The following is a 23751-nucleotide window of genomic DNA, read 5'->3' as shown; positions in this document are numbered from 1 at the left end:
TTTATTTCCCTGTCACCTACTTGCAAAACAATGGAAGAAGAGGGGCCAAGTTCCTTCCAGAGACCGCTTCTCCCTGCCACTGTCATCTGCAACTGGGCTATGTCCCCCACTGGACAGAACGCATGATAATGTTGAGCACGCCAAGGTCTTTACAGTGATGATGGGTACAACCAGGGGCCACAGGGAACACGGTGTGGGCTGTAGTAAGACTACAACCAGGGAAACAGGAAATTCTGACCCACGCTACCACATGGATGAATCTTGAGAACATGATGCTAAGTGGAATGAGGCAGTCACAAAAAGGCAAATACCGTATGATTCCACTTGCATGAGGTACCTAGAGTAGTCACGTTCATAGAGACAAAAAGTAGAATGGCGGTTGCCAGGGGCCGGGCGGAAGAGGGACTGGGGGATCATTGTTTAGCGGGCACACAGTTTCAGCTTTGCAAGATGAAAAGAGTGCTGGAAACTGGTTGCACAATGATGTGAATAGTCCTTAACACTGCTGAGCTGTACACTTAATGACGAATTTTATGTTATGTGTATTCTACTACAATTAAAAAACAAACAAAGAAAGGAAGAAAAGCATACAGTCACGAACACCAGCTCCGGTGGTCATTTACAATGTCTCTTGCCTGGTACAGTATGAAACATGACCTTCCAAATTTTCAGATTTATGGAAGTAAAAGTCCTTTTATGGGACATCCTTGGTACTTTTCTGGAAAGCAGGAAGTCTGGAGGAAACAGGTATTTTTTTTTTTTTTTTTTAACATGTAAAATTTTATATCTGCATGTTTTATATGAATTCTCATCTTGGTTGACCAGCTAAAAGAGCTTTGAACAAAGCACTTCCCCTCTCTGGGTTCCAACTTCCTCATCCATAAAAGGAGGGAGTGGGTGAGATGATCTCTGAGGGCCCTTTCAATTCTCAGATTCAAATTCCTGTTTTTCCAAATGCTAACACTGTCCTCTGTTAAGTATACTTCATCCATTATGGACATTCATCGGGACATTTTTGCAAGCCACTATTCGTTTATGAAATACCTACTCCCTGCATTTTCCCCAAGGGATAAAAGCAGGAAGGAAAGGTGCAGGATGAGGTAGGCCAATAGGAAGCAAAAGAGTAAAAGGTGTTCTGGAAGGAGCACTGGACTGGGAGTCTGAGGCTATGAGGTTCCAGTGGATTCTCCCACTTGCTAGCCATGTGAATCAGAAAGGAAGGAAGCATTTACTGGGGTCTTCTCTGCAGAAGGTCCTCCCACACATATTATCTTTTTACTTTACAATTTTGGCAATTCACACACTATCTTCATAACTGTTTCCATATCCAAGTACTACCTGTACTATTTATTATGTATAATTTTTTCTTCTGAAGTCCAAATAAACCGCTTTTTCTCTTTGTTTTAAATTGCCATGTTCTACACAATAATGTCCAGGAGAACCCAGGTGGGAAGCTGGTTATATATACATTAAGATATATAACTAGTAGAAAAAGAGTGTCCACATGCCAGCTAAAGTCATCTTGGGTGCCACTGGTGGCATATGGGTGTATATGGGAGATGCCACATTAACCCACTTTATCTCCAGTTATGGCTGCTGGACGCTTGAGCCACAGCAGACTCAACAGACCCAACTCAACATGCTGGTTCATATTCCTCTCATCTTTAGAATGGGTGGGTTCTATAACAGAGTCTTTCTGAGATTTTCAAATTTCAGGGATACTAACATTTCCAAAACTACTTTGGAGACTGACATATAGCAAGTTTTTGTTTTCTTATAGTAAGCAAGAACTCAAAACAATATTCTCACACAAGGTAATTAATAACAACAACAACAACAACAAGGCAGAAGACTTTCTACACCAAACAATCGGGAGGAGTACTTCTCAGGCGAATGGAAATAAGTTAAGAAAAACAATTATGATGTTCTGCTTCCTTGTCTATGTTTCTCCATCTGGTGAAAACTCTGCCATGGGCCAGCCACTGACAGCCTCAGCACCCATGGGCCACAGATGTAACGGGAGACGGCTCTGGAGTCACACACGTCTGAGTTCAAGTCCTGGTTGTGCACTAACTACATGTGCAGCTTTGTGAAACCTTAGCCTCGGCTTTTCATGTGTAAACCGAGGCTACAGCTCACTGTGGTAACGACAGAGTGTAGTAAGTGTACAAAGTGCCTCACACAGTGCCTGGCCTGTGGTATGAGCCGAGGCTTACCTTCCCTGTCCTATCTCACCAGGAGAGCTGCTCTCAGGATACAAGATGGCAACTCATGGTTGGTGCACTGAAAGTGCGTCCTGCGGCTCTAGTGGTTTCTTGGGATCTCAGCTTAGAAGCTACTTCCTCTGGGAAGGGAAACTTTCTTTGACCCACCAAGTTGGGTAAGAAGCCTGTCCCTGGTACCATGGCATTCTGGGCCCTGCAACTGTTCACTTGCCACACTGGATTCGCTTTTTAACGTTTATTTATTTTGAGAGAGAGAGAGCACAGGAGGGGCAGAGAGAGAGGGAAAGATAGAATCCCAAGCAAGCTCTGCACTGTCAGTGGGGCTTGATCTTACTAACACTGAGGATCATGACCCAAGCAGACATCAGGAGTCAGACGCTTAACTGACTGAGCCACCCAGGCACCCCACTTGCCAGGTAACTTATTAAAATTGCCAGGCAACTTCTCCCTTACTTACCCCAGGAGGTCCAAAAGAGCTCTGAGAGACTGGGGAGTATATCAGTCTTACTTATTGTTGCTTCTCCACCATCTAGAACACACATAGTGGCTACAAAAGTCAGCAGTGATGCACTTTTCATTTGTTAAATGCACACGTTAACTGATGGGAACATTGGCATAAGTTTTCAAATCTGTTTTGTGGTATTGCTTGTGGTATGCTCGACGGTTTGGACCATGGGTTTATGGCAGCATTTCCAGTGTTTGGTGCTAGAAACGTTAGCAAAGTAAGATGCTTCAAAGCTGATTCTTCGGTCAAGTAAATTTGAGAAAGACTATGCTCTATATGGAAATCCATGATGCATGTTTACAGATGCAAGTCTTATGAGAAGTCTTGCTGTAAAGATACCCAGTTAACTTGAAAATAGAATTTTCCAAATGAATTCTTTGCAGGAATTGCTTTTGATATAACAAAGACCACCCTTTGGAAAACTCTGGCTTATAGAGAACTTGAGCTGTGAGCCAATTTTTCTGATGGTTTCTATCAATTCTTTGTCCTGGTTCTCCTTCCCTGATTTAAACTATACAGCTGGAATCAGGAGACATACAGTGGGATGGACAATTGAACCTTTGAGAAAACTGCACATATGGATGAGCTGGCCGGTCCAGGAGCTGACCAAAAGTATTTTGACAATGACTCAAATGCCCTCATCTGTGTCACACATCAGAGCCTTGACATTTCTGTGCACATACATCATGGCAATTTCTCCTCACTCTTCTCCTTTTCCACCATCATCACCACCATCACCATGATCGCCACCACACGTATGTGTTATGGGACACTGTCTGTGCCATGCATTGCTCTAAGGACAAGCAATTCCTGAGTTAATGTATTTACTTCCCACCATGATTGTTTAGGACAGATGCTAGTGTCATCCCCATTTTACAGAGGGAGAAACTGAAGTGCACAGAGGTTACGGAAGAGTCACATTTCGTAAGATGGGTAGACCAAATCACAGACCTATGCTAAGAAATCTTATTGGTTAACAGACCGAGACTGAGTGCACTGAGTTTCCAGGTGAAGCAATCCATAAACAGCCATGTCTGGCTGATTCCAATAAAGCCCCTTCTACCATATCAGGCCGCCTCCTGGAGCTAATAATACTTGATCTCTGTGAGTTATTTTCTGTTTACTAAGCACTTCCATATCCTTCATTGGTTTTAAAATCTCCTGACCATGCTTTACACAAATATGAGCGTTTTATAGATCTTGAAATGCAATCTCACAAAACTACCACTCGTAGTAATGATAATGATGATGACATTAAGGATAGCCACCTCCCACTTTTGACAAACTTATTGTTCAAGGCAAAAGAGCTCAGAATGGGTAGATTTGGGGCCCAGACGAAAGCCTTCTAATGCCAAGTCCAGAGTTTGCTCCACCCTTGAAAGGCAGGTCTCTCCGACAAGATAAGCCCAGCTGTGGCAGGGGAGCGAGGTTTACAGCACCAGCTCGGCATTCAGTTGGTGTGGTTTTTAAAGCAACTCAACATCTGTCATTAATTAGAGTTCCTGTTGCGAAGGTGATGGTTTATTATTGCTAGGCTGATAAGATGGCCAGTTCAGGAACACTATCTTCCTCCTTTTTCCCTCTCGCTCTCCAGCAGAGATTTTTCTCTTTCTTTCTCCTCTCACCTACAGAAACATAATTGACCTTTTGCCACACGGTATGATGTGGTGTTCTCAAACAGGGGCCCCTGTTGGCTTCCCAGTGATAACCTTTGGAATTTTTTCCCCTTTGGCTCAATGCAGAGACTCTGTTAGACCAACTTTGATTCAAATTTCATTTCTCATACTCCTGAGCTCTCTGAACAAGTTAATGATCTTCCCCGGGCTTTACTTTTTCATATGGAATAAGTGACAAGAAGGCCTAAGTGGCAAGGTTATTTTCAGAATTTGATGTAACAAAAAATGAGGATGTTAACACAGGGCTTGGAACGTAGTGGATACCCAAGAAAGGATAGCAGATGTGATAACTAAAATAATAGCAATAATTATTTACAAAGAGATGAGATGAAACAGGGGATTAGGGTTGGGGGTTGAGGTCATTCTGCCTTCAATCATTCATCAGTCATTTGTTCTTCCCCTGCAACTAGTCTTTTTCTTTATAGCCCTTAACCCAAGGCATGTATATATTTATTTGTATTTATTTATTTTGTTATCTCTTAATACTCAGCTGTAAATGTGATGAGAATTGATATGATGGTTATTTTGCTCATCATTGAACCCAAGGGGATACTTGCTGAATGAACAAATATTTACCAAGCAGCTATCCCATGTCAGTTTCTGTGGTAGGCACTGGAGATATGGAAATAATTAAAGCAAGATTCTCACCCTTGAGGCATTCACATAAGGGATCTATGAAAATTGACAAAAATAAAGGAAATGAGGCACTTGTCCCGACTCCAGAGAGTTTTTGATAAATCCAGTGGCATAAATGGATTTAAATCTGCAGTAATATTCCAGCACAAAGCATCAAGGTGGTGGGGTGGTATGGATATCTCAAAGCTCTAAGTGCCAAGAAGGATTCAAACCGGTGGCGTTAAGCCCCCCAAAGTAATTAGAAATTCTTTTTGAAACATACTAGTTTAAAAAGAAAGAAAGAAAAAAGAAAAAGAAAGGGAAGGCCTTTCAGAGGCCTGGCTCCCTGACTCCTCCCAGAACAGTCTGATCCCCTCTGCTGGTGAAGCAAGAGGTCAGATCCCCAGACGGAAAATCAATCTCTAAGAGTCGCTGGATAGAATTTCTAATCCACCAGTGCCACGACACGCAGTCTGTTTCCAGCCAAGGAGGATGAGGCCCAGAGGCTTTAGCTTCCCCAACCCACTGTACACAATCAGGCCAAGCTGACACCCCTCGCCAGACACACACATCCTCTAACCATCACGCAGGCTCAGAGGTCCCACCACCAGAGCCCTGGAACATACCTTTCTCAGTGGTTTGGAACTCCCATTTTGAAGTTACTTTATTATCGTTATTATTTTTGAAATATTTATCTATTTTGAGAGAGTGTGAGCACATGACTGGGGGAGGGGCAGAGAAAAAGAGAGGGAAAGAGAGAAAGAGAGAGAGAGAATCCCAAGCAGACTGCACTGTCAGCACAGAGACCCTCGTGGGGCTCGATCCCACTAACCAAGAGATTATGACCTGAGCTGAAGCCAAGAGTCAGACACTCAACTGACTGAGCCACCCAGGTACCCTATTATTAAGTATTTATATTAATTACTTTAATATATTTTGGGTTATTTCCTCTAGTCCATTGCTTCTTATGTTCTGCAGAGACCTTCCAAGGCTGCCATGCCTACTGTGGGGAAAGACTAGGAGTGACAAGGGTAAGAAGGAGCCATGATTCACCTTCTGTCTTTTTTATATAACAGCCTCCCAAATGTCCCACTGCTATAAATTTTTTGAAAACTAGGCTTGATTCTTTCAGTCTAAAGATGAGGAAACAGAGACCCACAGAGGCAATAAACCTCTTGCCCCAAGTCACACATTGAGCTGTTCAGTACCTGAACCACTAAGGATGGGGGTGGGGAGCTTGTTTTTGAAAAATGGGGGTAACTGAGAATCGTAAGGAGCAGCCTGGAGCGAGTGCCGGTGCAAACAGGGAAAGCTGTTTCAGCTATAATCTAGGTGGTCTTGGATCAGAGTTTATCTGTTAAAGACTCTAAATCCAAGTCTATCCACAGAGGCACCACTGCTTTAGGCGGCTGGCTTTCTGTGTAACCAGCCAAGTAAGTATCTATAAAATTTCACCTGCAGCTCAGGACAACATACATTTATCCAGCCCCTACTGATGGGGAAGACTTGGTCCATTACTTGGAAGCTCCCACTCACATGGGATAAGCAGATACTGAAACGTCCAAGGGCAGCCCCAGGGGTAAGCACGGGGTGGGGGGGGGTGGGGAAGGGTAGAGGTGAGTCTTGCCAAGAGGAGTTTTCCAAAGCAACTTTATAGAGATGGGTTTCCGTATTATCCTAGTGAGCAGACTGTAGGGTCAGAGTACCTGGCTTCATAGCTCACTACCCATGTGACCTTGGGAAAGTACTTAACCTCTTCATAATCCAGCTTCTAGAAGGCAAAGCGCAACTGACATCAGGACCTCATGGGACGCTAGTGAGGATTAAGTGAGTTCAAACACAAAAAGTGTAGAGAGGGGGCTGGTGCATAGTACACGAACCATTTGTAGGAGTCCTCTGAAGACAAGGGTCCTGGCTCCCCACCGCCCTGCGGTACCTCAGACCCACTATTGTCTGCTGTTTCCTAGTAGTCGAAGCACTTGCTCGAACCTCCACTTCAGGATTGTCTATGAATTTCTCCTCTGGCGTCTGCAGCGGTTGGTTAGTCAGCTTACAGAGATGAAGACAACCACTGTAATCCAACTATCCAAACCAGTCTGATCTGCCAGGATCCCTCCTCATCAGAGATGCTGACAGGTGAAACTGACACAGCCAGCTTGGTAGGAATTTCACTCTGACAGACTCCATCCAACAGTCTCCTCCGGGCAGAGGTGTCAGTTGACAGGGAGGGGGGCGGGGAGGGGAGAAGGGGCACATTCAGAACTGGTGCGAGGGGGGTTGCTTGCTTCCCACAGCCCGTGGCCTGTGTCTCATCAGGTGCCTACTCCATCCTGAAATCCTGAAACGCGGTCTGTTACAACGCCCTACACACAGACAGGTGTGCTCTAGTGAAACGGGACAGTTTCCAGGGGGCATTTAAAGAGTGTCCCCCTTCTATTTCAGGGACTCTTCAAAACTGGAGGTAAGTAATAAACCTTTGTAATTACTCCCAGGCCGAATCAATTTACAGGCTATTTTTCCTAAGCAGGAAGCACTGTTCTCACCTGTAAAGCACTTAATGTTGATTTTCTAAAAATGACACTATTAGCCTATAACTTTTTAAATTTTTTTTAAAGAACAGAGTCAAGGGATATTGGCCAAAGGATGCTCACAAGATTCCTGATCAAATTCCTAAATGATCTGTTTATAGTTAAAAACCAGCACCTCCAATCAACTGTGGTCATTACATATCCAGCTTTCTCTTTTGCTCCTTTTGACCTGGGACCCTTCCCAGGGGTTGAGTTGATCTTCCTTCTGTCTGTTTATTCTTTTGTTTTCACAGCACCTCCTGAAAAGCCCTCTTCCTCCTGCTTCTCTGCTCATCCTAGATTAACATTTCCATTTGAAGCCCCACTTCTTATCCCAGACGAAACTTGTCTTTCCTGCAGAAAGCAGGTTATGTAAGGACACTCTGTTTTCAGGTTGCCTTGTTTTTATTTATCCAGTCTATCAGCCACTTGAAGATCTTTCCCTCGGAGAGCCAACCTGAAGGTGGTTTTTCCTCTTTATAAAAATAAACTTTTTATCTATTTTTTTATTTGTAAAACATGCTTGGCCTTATACCACATAATCCAGCACTGTGATGTCACCTGCAGAGAGTGTGTGCTTGGGGACAGAAAAACCTGTATTCAATATCCAGCTTGACTATTAACACCCAGTATGACCTTGGAGAAGTTCTTTCAGTTTTCGGAGCCTGTTTAGTCATTTGTAAAAATGATAAAAATATACTTTCCAAACAAATCTATTGTGAGAATTAGGTAAAAAAGGTTGTTTCTGTAAGGAAATTTGTACAAGAAGACCATAGAGTATGGGTTATGTATGTAGCTTTCTTACTATCTGCTTTGAAGCAGGAAGAAAGCTTTGAAAACTTTGAGGAACAGATATAATTCTCTAATAAACACAGACTCTGACACATATAAACTTAAGTTCAAATCCTAACGCTAATGCTTATCTGTGTGACTTTGGGCAAATCACTTGCCTTCTCTGAGCTTCCATTTCCTTATCCGGGGCTGAGGGAGGGTTGTGAATAATTACATACCTAATACAGTGACTCACTTAGAATAATGAATGGTCCCGAGATCTGGCTCAAGCAAGAGGATTTCTATTCCTTTTGACTAAACACTATCTTAGACTATGCCTGGCTCTGACTTGTAACAAGTCTGGTCTCCTCAGAGAGGTAGTAAGCTACATGGGGCTGTTGGCCTCAATGCCTAACTTAGAGTTGGCTTATACAGAGTTGGGTATTCACTAAAGATACTTAGGTCAATTCCTCATCTTTTGGGCACCACATTCACTGAGAGTGAATGGCTCTCCAGGATAACCAGCCCCTCCTTCTCCAGTTGGACCAACTCATTCCAACAGGGAGAGAGGAAGGGGAGTGGAGGGCTGTAAGGGCTGTAAGGGCTGTAAGGGCTTGTAAGGGCTAACTTCTCTTTTAATAATTAAAAAGCAACCATATCAGAATTCAGTCAGGAGAACCAAAACTACTCTAGGTTTTTCAACAGAATCTAATACAAGAAATTGGTTTCATAGGTCACCTAAGAAACCAAAAAGTCAAACAGATGATCCTGCAGTAACTCAAGAGATCAGCAATGGCAGAAAGCTGCAACCCCTTTTGGGGATCAAGGGATGATGGGAGGCTGTGGTGTGACCAGAGCCAGGAGCTGGAGATGTCAGGCTGGAGCTGAAACCAAAGAAGGGCTGAGTGGCCAGAAGTGGAGGATGAAGGGGAAAGGCTGAGAGCTGGAATCACACAGGGAGAGATGACCTAACAACTCCCCTCTTCCTGCCGGTCAGTCTTCCACCAGTATCCCCCATTGGCCAAATCTACCCGGAGGCTGGCCACAAAGGAGCCTGGGAAATGTAGTACACAGCAGAGAGGGGCCCGGGGATCGGGAGGGGAGAATAAAGCTTCCTGAGAACAAATAGGCAAATGACCAGCCCTACCATCTCTCAGTAACATATCCAAAGCAATGGCACAGTTTATAATTCATAGTCAGCTAATAAGCATTGACATGAATACCACTACAATTTTGTATAATGCTCAAAGTTTTTTCATACCAGTAACTGTGCTAAATACTTAATACATATTATCTCATTTAATCTTTACAACAATGTTATGAAGTATACACTCTTAATAGCCTTATTTTCACAAATGAGGAAGCCAGCTGGAGAAGGGACTGATCCAAGGCAAAGCTACAGCATGTGAACACAGGACTGGAACACAGATTAAGGTGATAGCGAAGTCTGTGCTCTTAACTACGGTTTCAGCCATTACTTCTAATATGAATCATACTTCTAACAGTAAAAAGGAGGGTACTGGATAAGCTGAAACTTCTCATAAGCACTGGAAGGATATTTTGAAGACCTACATTTCCAAGGCTGGAAGCCTAGAACACGGTGAGCGTTGATTCTGCCCTTAAAAAAAGGAGAGATGAAAAAAAACAAATACATCACTTAATTCAGTTAATAAAAGTCCATGGTGTTCCCTCTTGAAGGCAACAGGGTATTTTTGCTAAGAGGATCCCAAGTTCAGTGGCCTCTGCAGGCTTGCTGTTTACTGATACTTGATATGCTTCAACATCTGTTGCCCTTCTCGATTGATGGGTGCTTCATTTTAGCACTTCCCTGATGCCAAGCTGGGGGAAAGCTTTGGTACTGAGGTCCTCTAACACACTCCTAGGTCACTGATGCAGCTTTGCTTGTAAAGCTGGCCGAAGGAAGGGATATTCAGGGAGGAGAAGTGAAGAGCCATCTCATCCATCGACCGTGCTGGCTGCTCTCAGTTTCTACTCCTGGGTCAAGCGACATCTCCTGAAAGTTATAAACCCCAGCGATCCTTTACTCGAAGTCAGGTTTCAATATCATGCTCCAGGCTCTTAACAAAGTAGTATATGATGAATTCTGCTGCTGCTTCTGTGAAAGTTCCATGGAAGGATTTCTAGATTGTTTTTTTAATTTTTTTTTTTAAGTGTATTTATTTTGAGAGAGAGAGAGAGAGAGAGAGCACACGCGAGTGCACAAGCAAGGGAGGGGCAGAGACAGAATCCGAAGTGCTAGCAGTACTGAGCTCCATGTGGGGCTCAAACCCGAACCCACGAGCCGAGCCATGGGATCATGACCTGAGCTGAGGTCAAGAGTTGGAGGCTTGACCAACTGAGCCGCCCTGGCGCCCCTCTCGGTTGGTTTTTAAAGAAACAGAAGTTTTAGGATTTGGTACCAGGAAAAATGTAGTCTCTTTTGGTGAACTGGTATACTTCCTTGAGTCTGCGGACACCGTATGACTTGACACATTTCCCCGTTTTGTCCTGGCTGCCTGGAAGCTCAGAGAAATTCTCTAATTTATGGGTCAGAGACCTATAGGCCAATCTGTCCCATGAAGCTGTTTGGTTTGGCACTCACCAATCCAGGATTTATACTAATTTGAATTTCAGTGCCCTTCGGCAGAGTATACATTCTATGACTTGGTATACAACCAAATCATGCTGTCCTTTGCTGGTATCTCCCCATGTTCATACGGACTATCTGGCCCCTGAAGGCGTATGAATTTGAGGATCCCCTAGTCTAAGTGGTTGTTATATTCTCTTCCTGCTACATGGCTTCTGATTTGTGAGTTTTTATTTTGCTTAGTTTTATTCTGCTTACTCATATATTATAAGCCTCCACGAATCCTTCATGGAAGCGAAGCATAAATGATAAGTAAACAAACTGTTTTCTTCCCTAAGCAAAACTGCCAAGATCAAGCAGCTGTATTCCTGCTGATCCAAGGGCTGACCGTTCCTCTGGCCTGCCCCACCTGCTAAAGGGTTACCCTGGCTGTGGGTTCAGGCCTGCCATTCCCTCAGGCACAAGAAAGAAAAGAAACTGGGGCCTGGACATAATCACATGGCACCTGTTCTCTCTAGCACGTGATATGTAAATCTAGCTCTAGGTGCCCTCTGGAGCTCGGGGCTGCGGGGGGTTTGCAGGGTTGTTCTGCAGCAAGACCACCTGAGTTGAAACCCTCATTCCGTCACTAGCCGTCGATGTGACCTAAGGCCAGCTTATTGCGGTCTTGTTGCCTCAATTTCCTGCTTTATAACGTAGGACGATACTACCTACTTCACAGGTTTGTCATGCGGATGAAATGAACACAGGAAATAACATTAGTGCTTTTTCGTGTGCCAGGCACTGTGCTAAATGTACTTTCATTCATAAAATCTTTGCAGCAACTCAGTGGGTCAGTTAATATGAAACTGAATTTCAGAGAAATTAAGTACCTTGTCCAGACAGGTTCGTTCACGTAGCTAGTGAGCCAAGAAGCCATAGCCTGGAGTGCAGCAAAGTGACTGAGAGCGCTACTTTTTCTCTCCTGCCCCATCTGATTTCCTTCCATCTTGCCCACAATGGATTCAGCTCACTTACCCTCTTCCACACCGAGCCCCCCATCCCCGCCCTGCTTCCAGGCAGGCAGCTAACATACCACCACAGAACTGAGGCTCCAGCAATTACTAATATTTACTGGGCTGAGCTGAAACGGAGAGAGATTTGTGAGGATTGAGGCACATGTTCCTTTCTCTGCTTTCTAGAAGGCCCCCCCACTGCAAGCAGACCTGGGGACACGGGGCCTCTCCCCTGAGTTCCACTCTATCACTCGCTAATCCTCGGTGGCCCAGCTCAAATGTTGCCTTCAAAGGACTTTCCCAGCCCTCAAGACAGTGGAAGGTACTCCTTCTTTCGTGCTCCATTATCCCATTGCATAGCAACTGCAGTTTTAAAAAAAATAATAGCCAACATTAAATAAACACTATTTCACCTTACATGTTCTAACGTGCTTATTCCTTATAACACAAATTGTGAGATAATATCTCTACAATGCAGGAATTACTGTTATCTTTTACAGATGAAGGCTCTGAGGCACAGATAAATTAAGTAATTCACCCAAGGTAAGTGGCAGAGCCATGATCTGAGCTCAGGCGAGGCCCCAAGGTCTTTGCCACTTACTTAGTATAGACTTTTTCATAATGGTATCTTTCTGTGTCTGTCTCTTCCCCATTAGATTGGAACTATGTGGGCACTGAGATATGTTTAATTCTTCTTTGTCCCGCGGCCATCCTCGTCACATGGCAGGCTCTTGTTGCCAAACCCTGGCTTAAAGAATTGAACAGGGAGCCCCATCACCCACTTGAATCAAGGCCCACGTGCATGCCTCTTCCAGATCTAGTCCACTGGCATCTGTCAGCTGAGCTAGCGGGGCCCACCCAAAGTCCAGCGGTGGAGGAGAGCAGAAAATGCATCCTGACATCACAGGAAGGACCGGAGTAAAAGGTACATTAATGGGGGCAAAAACAAGCCAGTGGAGTGATTAATTTGGCCTCCCCTTCAATATTATGTTTACACAAGTTGATTATATAGCACTTAATTACTAATTTGCCCTACTTAAACCAAGAGTGCTTTTAATTTTTAATGAGATAAGGGAAGGAGATGCCTTTGCTTAGTAAGGAGTAGCTATTTTATTTCCTTCTTTTGTTTTGCCCAGCCAATTAATGACATTTCTAAGGAAATGCATCCCTCTCACGAATTCCTTCTCCCCATCCTCTTCTCCACCTCCCAGGTTTAAAAAGAGGTGGGAACAGATGACAGCCACTTAGAAACAAACTGACTTCACCTTCTGATCTGACTGGCTGGGCCGGGCAAGGCCTTGTGAAGTGCAGAAACATGGGACCTATAAAGGGTGCTACCAGATTTTTTGGGAATTGGGTACATCTGTTCCCAGAAACCGTACGTTGGTTGTTACTGACAACAGAAAACACAGCCATGGGTGTCCAACCAGGGCAATCCTCCTACAATCCTGCATTATTTCCTGGGTGCGAGGGTCGGGTAATTAAAAAAAAAATTTTTTTAATGTTTATTTTTGAGAGAGAGAGAGAGTCAGAAACAGAGCATGAGCAGGGGAGGGGCAGAGAGAGAGGGAGACACAGAATCCAAAGCAAGCTCCAGACTCTGAGCTGTCAGCACAGAGCCCAACGTGGGGCTTGAACTCACCAGCCATGAGATCATGACCTGAACCAAAGTTGGACGCTCAACCGCCTGAGCCACCCTGGGGCCCCAATGTCAGGTAATTTTAAGAAGAACCCTGGGTCAGTCCAGACATAAGAAGAGCAAAGAGACTGGCGTCAGATCTGGATGTGATTGGTGGCTCTGCCACTCGTAGCTGTTAGACGACGGGCATGGCACTTAAACTTCCTCACACTCGGTTTTCTATCTGTAGAGGTGAGGTGAATAACCTAACTTGCGAGAATTAAACATTATCTAAGGTACCTTAGCAGAGTGCCCAGCTCAGAGGAGGTGCAGGACAAGATTAGTCATTTCTGGCAGAGGGAAAGTAGGCAAATGAAAGCAGGAATAAAGGAGCACCTTTTGAGGACCTCGGCATGTCTGTCCTTGTCTGCAGAGCTGTGAAGTCTCCATTAGTGCTATTCAACCAGCCCGGTCATAACAGAGCTTGCCCCAGAATGTGAAGAAACACACTGACTCTTTCATGGAGAACATCTTAGCATGAATAAGATGTCATAACTGATTTACATTCTGATGCAAGTCCCTTATCTTATCACAAATCTGCAACAGACCATTCACAGATTGCCCTCTGGCCTTCAGACGGACCTAACAGCCCAGCCTGGATGACTGTTTGGGACATTTGCATGTGCTCCTGAAGTCCCCTCCCCACCCTTCTCTGGGCCTTGCCAGCCTTACCTGTACCAACTGCATCAACAAGTTCCCTTGCCCTCTGACTTTTGAGTCCAGCCAATGGGGAGCCCGGCAGTAAAACAGAGAGAGGGAGGAAAATGGGGTCAATAACTCAGCTCTTTCTTTCCAGGGTCTCTGGCAGGCAAGCTGGCTCAGTAGTCTCCACACGGGCCTCTGTTCTGGGGTTCTGGGGCTCCAGCAACTGGGCTCTCCCTTCACCTCTTAAGGTTCAACTGGTACAAACCCCAGCGTACTACATCCTCCCTTGTGACCCTCAATGCCCTGATCTACAGTCTTGTAAACAGTCCCTCCAGTAAAACCTCTAAAATTATCCTAATTTGAGAGTGCCCCTTGACTAACACCGCAATATTTTAAGGTACATCCAAATTCCAGTTGTCTAATACGGGTACTAGTTGTTTTGTTTTTTTTTAAACAAGAGCAATCACATCCAGCCCCAGAAGAATCCATTTCCTTTTGTGACAAAGGCCAATAACCCTTCGCTTTGAAATCCTAGACTAAGCCTTGGATTCTGGCTCCACCCCTTTCTAGGTATTGACTTTGGTAAGTCATTAACCTGCTGCCTCATTTGTAAAATTATTACAACAGTATAGGAAATACTATGATAACAGCATAGGAAATGCCCTTATAAACAACTTTTGACATGGTATCTATATTTTAAACGTTTGAATTTCTGTGATATGCAATTATTAAAGATCAGCCACTCAACTTCTGAATACATGGTACTTTCTTAAAGTTCACTGCAGAGTACCAGACATCTCCAATAAACTGCAATTTTTTTTTGTCTTTTGAATACTTCTTGATCACTTGCCTCAATGATGCAACCAAAATTCATTCGCTGACTTCAGTAAGACCTCTGTACATCTCATGACCCTGAACTCTGTCCAGTAGTATGTGGTATGCGTGTGTGCGTGTGTGTGTGTGTGCGTGTGTGTGTGTGTGTGTGCGTGTGTGTGTGTGTGTAGTCATTTTTAGGGCCTTTTTCCCAATTAAAGAAAATTCCTGACTTAAATAAAGGTCTTATCTTTCCTGGTCTTTCATTTCAGTCCATGGCCTAACTTATTATTCTGAATATTAAGCTTATAGGAGCATAGATCTGTTCTTCATGAGTTATCAGTGTGAAGGAAAAAAAAAAAAAAAAAAAAAAAAATATATATATATATATATATATATATATATATATATATATATCTCTCCAACCCATTCATTTCCAGTTTATGTCAAAAAAAAAAGTTTATTATGAAAAGTAAAGGCATAAATGATCACTGCAATGAGAAGTTAATTACTTGTAAGCATTTGTTTTCACAGAAAGATCTTAACATATCTTTGCAGATTTGTACCAGTATGAAATGTCTGGCACAAAATGAAGTTAAAGAGTTTGGTGAACTTTATTTTAGAAACATAGTTCTGTAACCCTTCTAAGTTTCTAAAGGGCTCAGCAGAGGTTTGGCCATTGTTTGCTTTTTATAAAAAGCCCAGTTCTTAAGTTCCTAAATAAAAAAGGGGTGGGAGGTATTTGGGAAACAAGTTGATGAGTTTAAATCTTTGTGTTAATAACAATAGTACAAAAAGTGTCTCTTAATTAAAGGGCTTTTCTGTATCTACCTCTGTAAAAAGGGAGTGGGTGTATTATGACTAAGATAAGATGACATATGATAAAATAAGATAAAATAAAAATAAAATAAAATAAAATAAAATAAAACAAAACAAAACAAAACAAAACAAAACAAAACAAAACAAAACTCTTGGGCATGGCATGCCGTCTTTTCCAGGCAAAGGAATTAGAAAATTTCCGAGCCAAACAGGGTACACTTCTTAATTTTATTTCTATATTTGATACTCAACTAAGCAGTGATGACAAATGTGGGCTGCTGATAATTTCTACAAAGCAGGCTACCCTGTGAAGCCAGCGGCACTGCCATGTTGGAATCTAGACCTTTCCTGGGCAAGGTATATGTATTTACTGGGATACTGTTTGATGGGATAAAACAAATATGCGCTTTGTATCAAGTAAGGTTTGACTATGCCTCCAGGTTTCAGAGTCTTTGTCTGCACAGTGGGGCCTGCAGAATTCAAATGTTTTGACTTTCATATCCATGATTCCATTCTGCAAAGTAGATTGGAAGAGGAGATTCACAATTAATCAGAACCTGAATTTGTTGCTTTTTTGAGAGGGAATGATTCTCAAAAAGATAAGAATGTACTGTTAACCAGGTGTGGCAATAGTATAATGAATGTTAGGGCCAGCATCACATTCTTAATTTAATCCTTCTTTAAACTACTAATTCTCATTCCAGGATTTTCTGTTGACTTTCTATGAGGCACTGACATATGGGACAGGACACTCAGAAAATTCAATCAGAAATCTGAATCTATTTAATTAGAAACCAGGATCTCATATCTCCAGAAACACATGCTTAAGCAGCAAAGGGCAAAAGGCTACTAAAGAAAGTTGATAATATCAGGACCATATGTGAAATGAATAGGATTATAAAAGGCCTGGGGATGAAAGCTAAATGGAACTAAAATTTACAGCAAAAGACTCATCCTACACACAAGAAATGGGAGCCCTGAATTTTCATCCACTACTGGTGGGAGTACAAAGCGTTACTATGTATCAGGATTCTAAAAGCTGGGAAACTTTCTGATGAAACAAATGTATCTCCCTAATTTATTTTATGGAAATAATTTAGGGTATCTGCAAAAATTTAGCTACAGAGATGTTAGCTGCAACATTCTTTAAAACAATGGAGACAACATATATATTCAAAACGAGGGGATTGGTGAAATAAGCCATGGTCTATCCTGTGCGTATAAAATTATGCAACCCATAAAAATAACAAATAACAATGTTTACTACCTATTTCGGGGTGGAAAAAAAAGCTACAAAACACTATGCATTGTATGAACACATTATTGTAATTAAAAAAAAAATGTAAAGTGGTTTAAAAGTATGTACAAAAAGGGGTGTCTGAGTGGCTGAGTCAGTTAAACATCTGACTTCAGCTCCGGTCGTGATCTCATGGTTCAGGTCATGATCTCACGGCTCGTGAGTTTGAGCCCCACATCAGGCTCTGTGCTGACAGCTCGGAGCCTGGAGCCTACTTCGGATTTTGTGTCTCCCTCTCTCTCTCTCAAAAATAAATAAAAATTAAAAAAAAAATTTTTAAGTATGTAAAAAAATACTAAAAGTATAGAAACCAGAATCTTCAATACTGGCTATTTTAGGGCAGTAAGATCAGTGTTCTTGTACTTTTCTTTCAGCGTAACTGAACTTTCTTATTTTTTTCCCCCTCCATGAACATGAATAATTAGTTGTAGTCCAGGAAAAGAAAAAGAAAAAAAAGCAAATTAAGATTGAATGTGCCAAGAAATGGGATGGTTTCTTATTTCTGAACATCCACGACAGAGCAGTCTTTCCAAACCTCCAGAAACTAACATCACCATAATCAGCTTTACTTTGTAAAATGTAATAGCCGTAAAAATCACAGAAAGTTGACTCCCACAACATAAAACAGAATGGAGGTGCATTGTACCGTGTATGAAGTCACAGGCTGTGAGGCACCTAATAGGTGATGAATATAATCGGCTCTAAATGAAGTGTACTTTGTGAAAAAGAATAGAAGGAGAAGCTTCAGCTAAGCGGTGAGCCTGTCTGCAAGGACTGACCTCGAGGGCGGGCCACTCTGGTCAGTGTGGATAGCTTCTCTTGTGGGCACGCATTACAGAAAGGGTGAGTAGTCACGCCTCTCAACAGGCCACTTACACGTAGTGGTCTGCAAGACACGGGAGTCTGTCTGGAACGTGACAAGGAGAGCTAATGGTGGGAACACGCAGAGTCCATGGTTTACAGAGGCGGCAGCCCTCGCACGGTGGGAGGAAGAAAGGTTTTGATTAATTGGTGGATTCCAAGGGCTTATTTTCTTTACACTGGTACGTGCCTTACATTGATTGGGGAATTCATTTTCATGTCTTGTCACAGTCTCCTTCTGCTGCCTTTTGCTTCCTCTACTTTTTCTCGGGGCAGGAGGGCAGAGGGGAAGGTGCCAACTAAAGAGCACTCCTGGAATTAAAGCTGGCGTCACAGAAAGAGATCCGGAACCAAAAAACAAACCAATCCTGTCTTTTAAGATAAGAAATTACAGAAAGCTAATGACATCTGCAGGGGCCTAAAGGAAGCGGAAAGTGGAAAGGGATTCTGTATTTCTGCCTCTTTGCCATTTTGCCTGAGTTGTCTTTCAAGGCATCTTGAAACTGGTTTCTTGTTTTATGTATCCTTTGCATGTCTTAGAACCTCTCTACCATCTGTGCTTGGATAATGTAAGTACGTTGTTAGTTCAGAAACGTATTTTTTCCAGTTTGTTATTTTTCCAGGGCCTGGGAGGCTACAGAAGGGTGCTTTCTAATCATAATTTTGTGCTTTCTAGGATACTCAGAATTAGAGAATCTCTTTGGAGTGCATGGACAGCCAAGGGAGTGAGGTGACTTTTGGGGGATCAGGAGTGGTCAGATGGGAAGGTCACAGAGGTCAAGGCTGTGTGGATTCCATACTGCAGTGAATAAAAGGAGGAAGGAAGACTTCCTCTTGCGATCCCTCCCACTTACCCAACAGTATAACTTCTACCATGAACGCAGCATCTCTGTGGCTTGAGTCCCTCTTCCTGATTGAGCTGCAGATACGAAGATGACTGTACCATGACGCTTGTCAACACTTTCTATTGGAGACAGAGTCTGGAACACTACTTACATGGAGAACACCATTTCTGGAGAGACGCAACCCTTTAAGATATTAGTAGTTGTTCTAGTCTCTAATGCAGATGGATGGCTACATCAGTACCCTCTGTGAGATCCTCATTTGAGAGGGGAACAGCAGGAAGCTTTCGATGTCAAAGGGAGAGGAGGGCAGGCAAGAAGCAGTGAAGAGAGGGTGAGAGAGAGAGAGACTCTGATGGCAACAGGAACCAATAAAAGAACAAGAAGTGGAGGCTAGGCATTGTTGGTGGGCTCCAAAATTTAAAATAGCAGTGGACCTCGTACTTGACTAATTTCTCCCCTAACATCCCACCAGACCATTCTATCCCCTAGCCTTCTCCATCTGACAAAACTTCCCCCAAAATTGAAATATAGAGAGAGGTTTGCAATGTTTGTAAGGAAAGCTTGCGACTCTAAATCCTTCGAACCTGTTCGGATCACCACAGGGAAGCACAGGGCTCTACCCCTGGCTGAAGACACCCACTCACGGGCCCAGGAAATCAGGAAACCCCATCTCTTCAGGCATGTAGGCCTCTTTCCTAGGTGTAGTCCAGGTCCTCTGGACTCTTCCTAGTCTTTCATTCGTCTGGAAGAGAGGACTCTGGCTGAGTCTACCAAAGTCTGCATACCGTGGTAGAGTCAAGTGAAATCCTTCCTCCGACCACCGAATGTGTGGTCTATGGAAAGAGAAAGCTGCTGTCGGGAATCGCTCAGCTTTCTTAAAGGAAGGAGTAGCAGGCACCTTGAAGACCAAGTAGGGTCTTTGAAGTTCAAAGAAAAAAGTATATTGAAGTTCAGGTTGAATAATACGAATCAGAGGGAGTAAGCAATTCTGTTTCACATCAACTTGCCAGAATCCTGAGCTCATCCCCAGGCCTGGGGCACAGAAGTGGCTGTCTCTTCTTTGGAGAGGGGTGAATGAAGCCACATCCACATGTGTTTACATTTCCAAAGCAGTTTGATCATCATTATAGCAATGTTGATAATTACACTTGGGGCTCATGTAGGTCCTTAGAGGTTCCAAAGGCTCTTTATCTCAACAGCCCCACATGAGTGGCAATTCTCTAAATATTTTTTAAAAAGGAAATACACAAATACAGCAAGTACCTGGAGAGGCCAGGTGCCACTGACTGAAGATATACAACAAGCAAGCACAGAGGTCAAGACCACGGGATTCTCTTGGGCAATGGAATGACAGGTGAGCTTCCAGGGCTCTCTCAGCTGGGGGCTCTCTTTACTAGATTACAGCATCTTCTAGAAATTACTGTCAGGAGGGGCACATATTTCCTCAGGCTTAATAGAAGAGATGAGCTTGTCTTTAAAATGCTGTGAGACTTGCAGCTACACTCAAATCACCAATTCCAATACTCGATGCACTCTACCTGAGATTCTGTTCCAGAAGATGAACGGAAAGTCTCATGCAGTGATGATGTGTCAGTGTGGCATGAAGGTTAAGACTTTCCACTTAGGGAAAGATGTGAGTGGAATCGTCTTGGAGCTAGAAACTCCAGGTTTGACCAAGATATCACTGAGGCACCCGAAGTCACGGTATGGAGTATCTGATGAAGCAGGCCTATCTATCCCACACCACTCTTCGTTCGAGCTGTAGACTATCTCCTGAGTTGCGACCAACGGGGCATTTCTTTTCAGAAGATACACTACTAAACACTCATGAAGCCACAAACTATTCTGAACACAAAAAAGAAAAAAAAAGTTGAAAGAAGTAGAAAAAGAATGATAATCAGGATGGGACAGAGATCCAGAGTGCCTTAGTTTCAATTCCTCTTCTGCCCTTTATTAACCGTGGACTTGAGCAAATGGAAACCTCTCTAGGCTTTGGCTTCCTCATAAACAACACAAGGATGGAAACAGGGACACTGTCAAAATTAAAGGACGTTTCTTTGTCCGCTCCTCCTGCCATACAAAATACCATAGATTGGGTATTCAGACAAGAGAAATTTATTTTCTAACAGTTCAGGAAGCTGGAAGTCTAAGATTAAGGTGCTAGCCTGGTCAGATTCTGCTGAGGGCCTTCTTCCTGATTTGCAGACAGCCACCTTTCTGTTGTGTCCTCCCAGGGCAGAGAGAGAAAACACAAGTTTTCTGGTGTCTCTCCTTATGAGGGCACTAATCCCATCATGGGGATCCCACCCTCATGGTTTCATCTAATCCCATCTACCTCCCCAAAGGCCCAATTTCCAAATACCAACATATGGGGGAGTTGGGGCCTCAACATATGACACAGGAGGGGACACGCTCAGTTTATAATATGATGTAAACCAATGCAGGGCCTCAGGGAGCATCTCTACTGCTTTGCTTTCACTACCGTTTGTCCCAGAAATGGCATCTAGTTGTGAGAACACCTCCATAAACAGATGCATTAAAACAATAATTGAGATTTCAACAAGAAAGAAAGAAAGAAAGAAAGAAAGAAAGAAAGAAAGAGAAACCCCACGCAAATGTTTTGGAGAGAGTACCAGAAAATCCAGAAATCCTTGAGAATTCAGTTGCACTGTCTTTGATAAAAAAACTTCAGCTAAAGGGTACTTAGCATTCACAAGTGGATTCAATTCCTTAGGAGCGATATTTCAGACATCAGTTCCAAAGGCTTGGCCAGTGTGCAGTGAACCACGCTTCTCAAAATGCGGTACGGATGGTGGAATCAGACTTTTGTGTCTGTGTTTCTAACAGTGTACCCTTCAGTTCTGTCACCTTTTTGGATCTCTGTTGCTTAACCTCTGCTGCCCATGTAGGTAACAGGTGTCTGGAAGATCACAGGAAGAGCCCCTAGCACAGCTCTTCGAACATAAAAGGGTCGCGATAAATAGCGCTCTTGTTACTGGGCCACTGGTGTGAAACCCGGCTTCTCATCCTGACCTGGAGACCTTGGACAAGTCATTTAAGCTCTCCGAACAAACATTTCTTGAACTCTCAGGGGAGGCTGGGGAGCCAGACTTCTTGGTTCTGCCGTTCACTAGCTGTTTCAACTGAGGCCAAGTCACTTCACTTCTTTATGCCTCAGCTTCCTCAACTATACGCTGGGAATAATGGGATTAAGCGTGCATTCCCAACACAGAGAAAGAACTCATAATGTGCTCCTGATGATTATTGCAGAGAAAGAAATGGAGGAAAGAGCAGAGTGGTCAGGGCACAGAGCTAGGAGGTAGACAAGGCAGGACTGGAGCCCAAGCAGCCTGAGTCCAAAGCCTGTGCTCTCAGCCTCCTCCTAAATTGCGTCTCTAGCTTTTCAGAAACCTGTTGTTCATATTATTATTTAACCACTCAAAATCTCTCCATAGAACCTATGTGTGAAATGTCTTTTGCAATTTGGTGGCAGGAAAAGCCTTGTCTCCCACAAGAAACTAATATTTCCTCTTTTTGAAAATAAGAATTATGCAACTTATCATGTGTTCATTTTTGTCTTGGCTGCCAGGAAGCTCAGAGTCCAGTTGTGTGCTCCGTCACGGAGCCCAAGTTATTTCCTTTTTCCTATATCTTTGTTCCTTATTTTCCCTTTTAATTCTTTTTTTTTTAAGCTAACGTTTTCATTTGTGCCTCTTATTGTCAGAATCCTCAAAATTATTTGGAAAGTGGTACATGAAGATGAAATAAACAAATATAAATCTGAAATGTACACGGAACACAAGTTTTAAAACTTATCTGTTTCATTTGCTACCAAAAAAAAAAAAAAAAGTCGAGGGGAAATTAAAAGAAATCATTTAAGAGCTATTTTAAAGGAGAGGAAAAAAAAAAAACCTAACAGGAAAACAGAATGACCAACACTAACGGAGGCCAAGTCAAATGAAAACTGCAATAAATATGTCTGAGGCTAGAAGTGTTTGTGCTTTCCCTGGCTGGAACCTATCATTTCTTAATTATATCCTCCGTGTGTTTTGCAAGATGTGAGCTGCTGTCAAGAGGAAGAACAGCCTCAGACAGGGGAGGAGCCACGGCCCGCCCCTCGGCCCTCACATACCTGTACAGAAGCGAAGTCCCCCGAGGCACAGGCACCCAGAATAGCAGCGCCCACAGAACAGACTCCACCTCTTGCGACAGGACCACAGGCATGCCTGCACAGGACAAGGCCACACCTTGGTTAGGGAGCAGGGCCGGGGATGGTGAGGGGAGCCGGCAAGCAGCCCCAGCAACAGAAACACCTGATGTGATGTGATGTGAAGGCAGCAGCGGGCACCCTCTCCCCATCCCCCACAGTTCTCTGCTCCTGATTCTAAAGGATTTTACAGCCCGTGCCTACTGCTGCAGCAGCCAGGAGCCCCAAGGGACCCAGCACTCATGAGACCTTTTTGCCCCGATTTCCCAGGCTTCTGCCAGCTACTACCTGCCATTGGTTCAAGCTCCCTTCAACAAACATTTGTTGAGTGCTTTGCTGGGCCCAGCGAATGTGGAGATGAACCTCCATCCTGCTATTCAGGTCTCCAAGGGGAGGTGGATGAGAAAGAGATAAAGGCCGCACAGGGGGGTGGTTCTCTAACTGAGATGCACTAAGAAAAGGGAAGTAGTAAGAGGGTGTGATTAATCCCTCTGGTGGCTTCCTATTTCTCTGCAGACAAGCCGAAGCCCTTCCAATGGCTGGTGAGGCCCTCCAGAGCTGGCACCCACCCCGACGGTCTCCTCCCCTCCTGGCCACCCTGCCCCGGCTGGCCTCCTTGTTTTCTTGAATCAGCTTCAGGGCCCT

The 23751-nt window shown here is 43.6% G+C and overlaps 1 protein-coding gene across 1 annotated transcript in view; it reads right to left on the bottom strand.

Annotated features, from left to right (window-relative positions):
* The window catches only part of FGGY (FGGY carbohydrate kinase domain containing), a 417339-nt gene that overhangs the window by 56953 nt on the left and 336635 nt on the right, over window positions 1-23751 (bottom strand). The window contains 2 exon segments of the mRNA XM_042951880.1: window positions 23032-23087; window positions 23090-23125. Of these exon segments, the coding sequence (XP_042807814.1) occupies window positions 23032-23087; window positions 23090-23125 (92 nt within the window).

Source organism: Panthera leo, chromosome C1, assembly GCF_018350215.1.
Source record: "Panthera leo isolate Ple1 chromosome C1, P.leo_Ple1_pat1.1, whole genome shotgun sequence".
In the NCBI taxonomy this organism is placed as follows: Eukaryota; Metazoa; Chordata; class Mammalia; order Carnivora; family Felidae; genus Panthera; species Panthera leo.
Note: the sequence above shows the minus strand (reverse complement) of the source record. Positions and strands in the feature narration are given on the sequence as shown.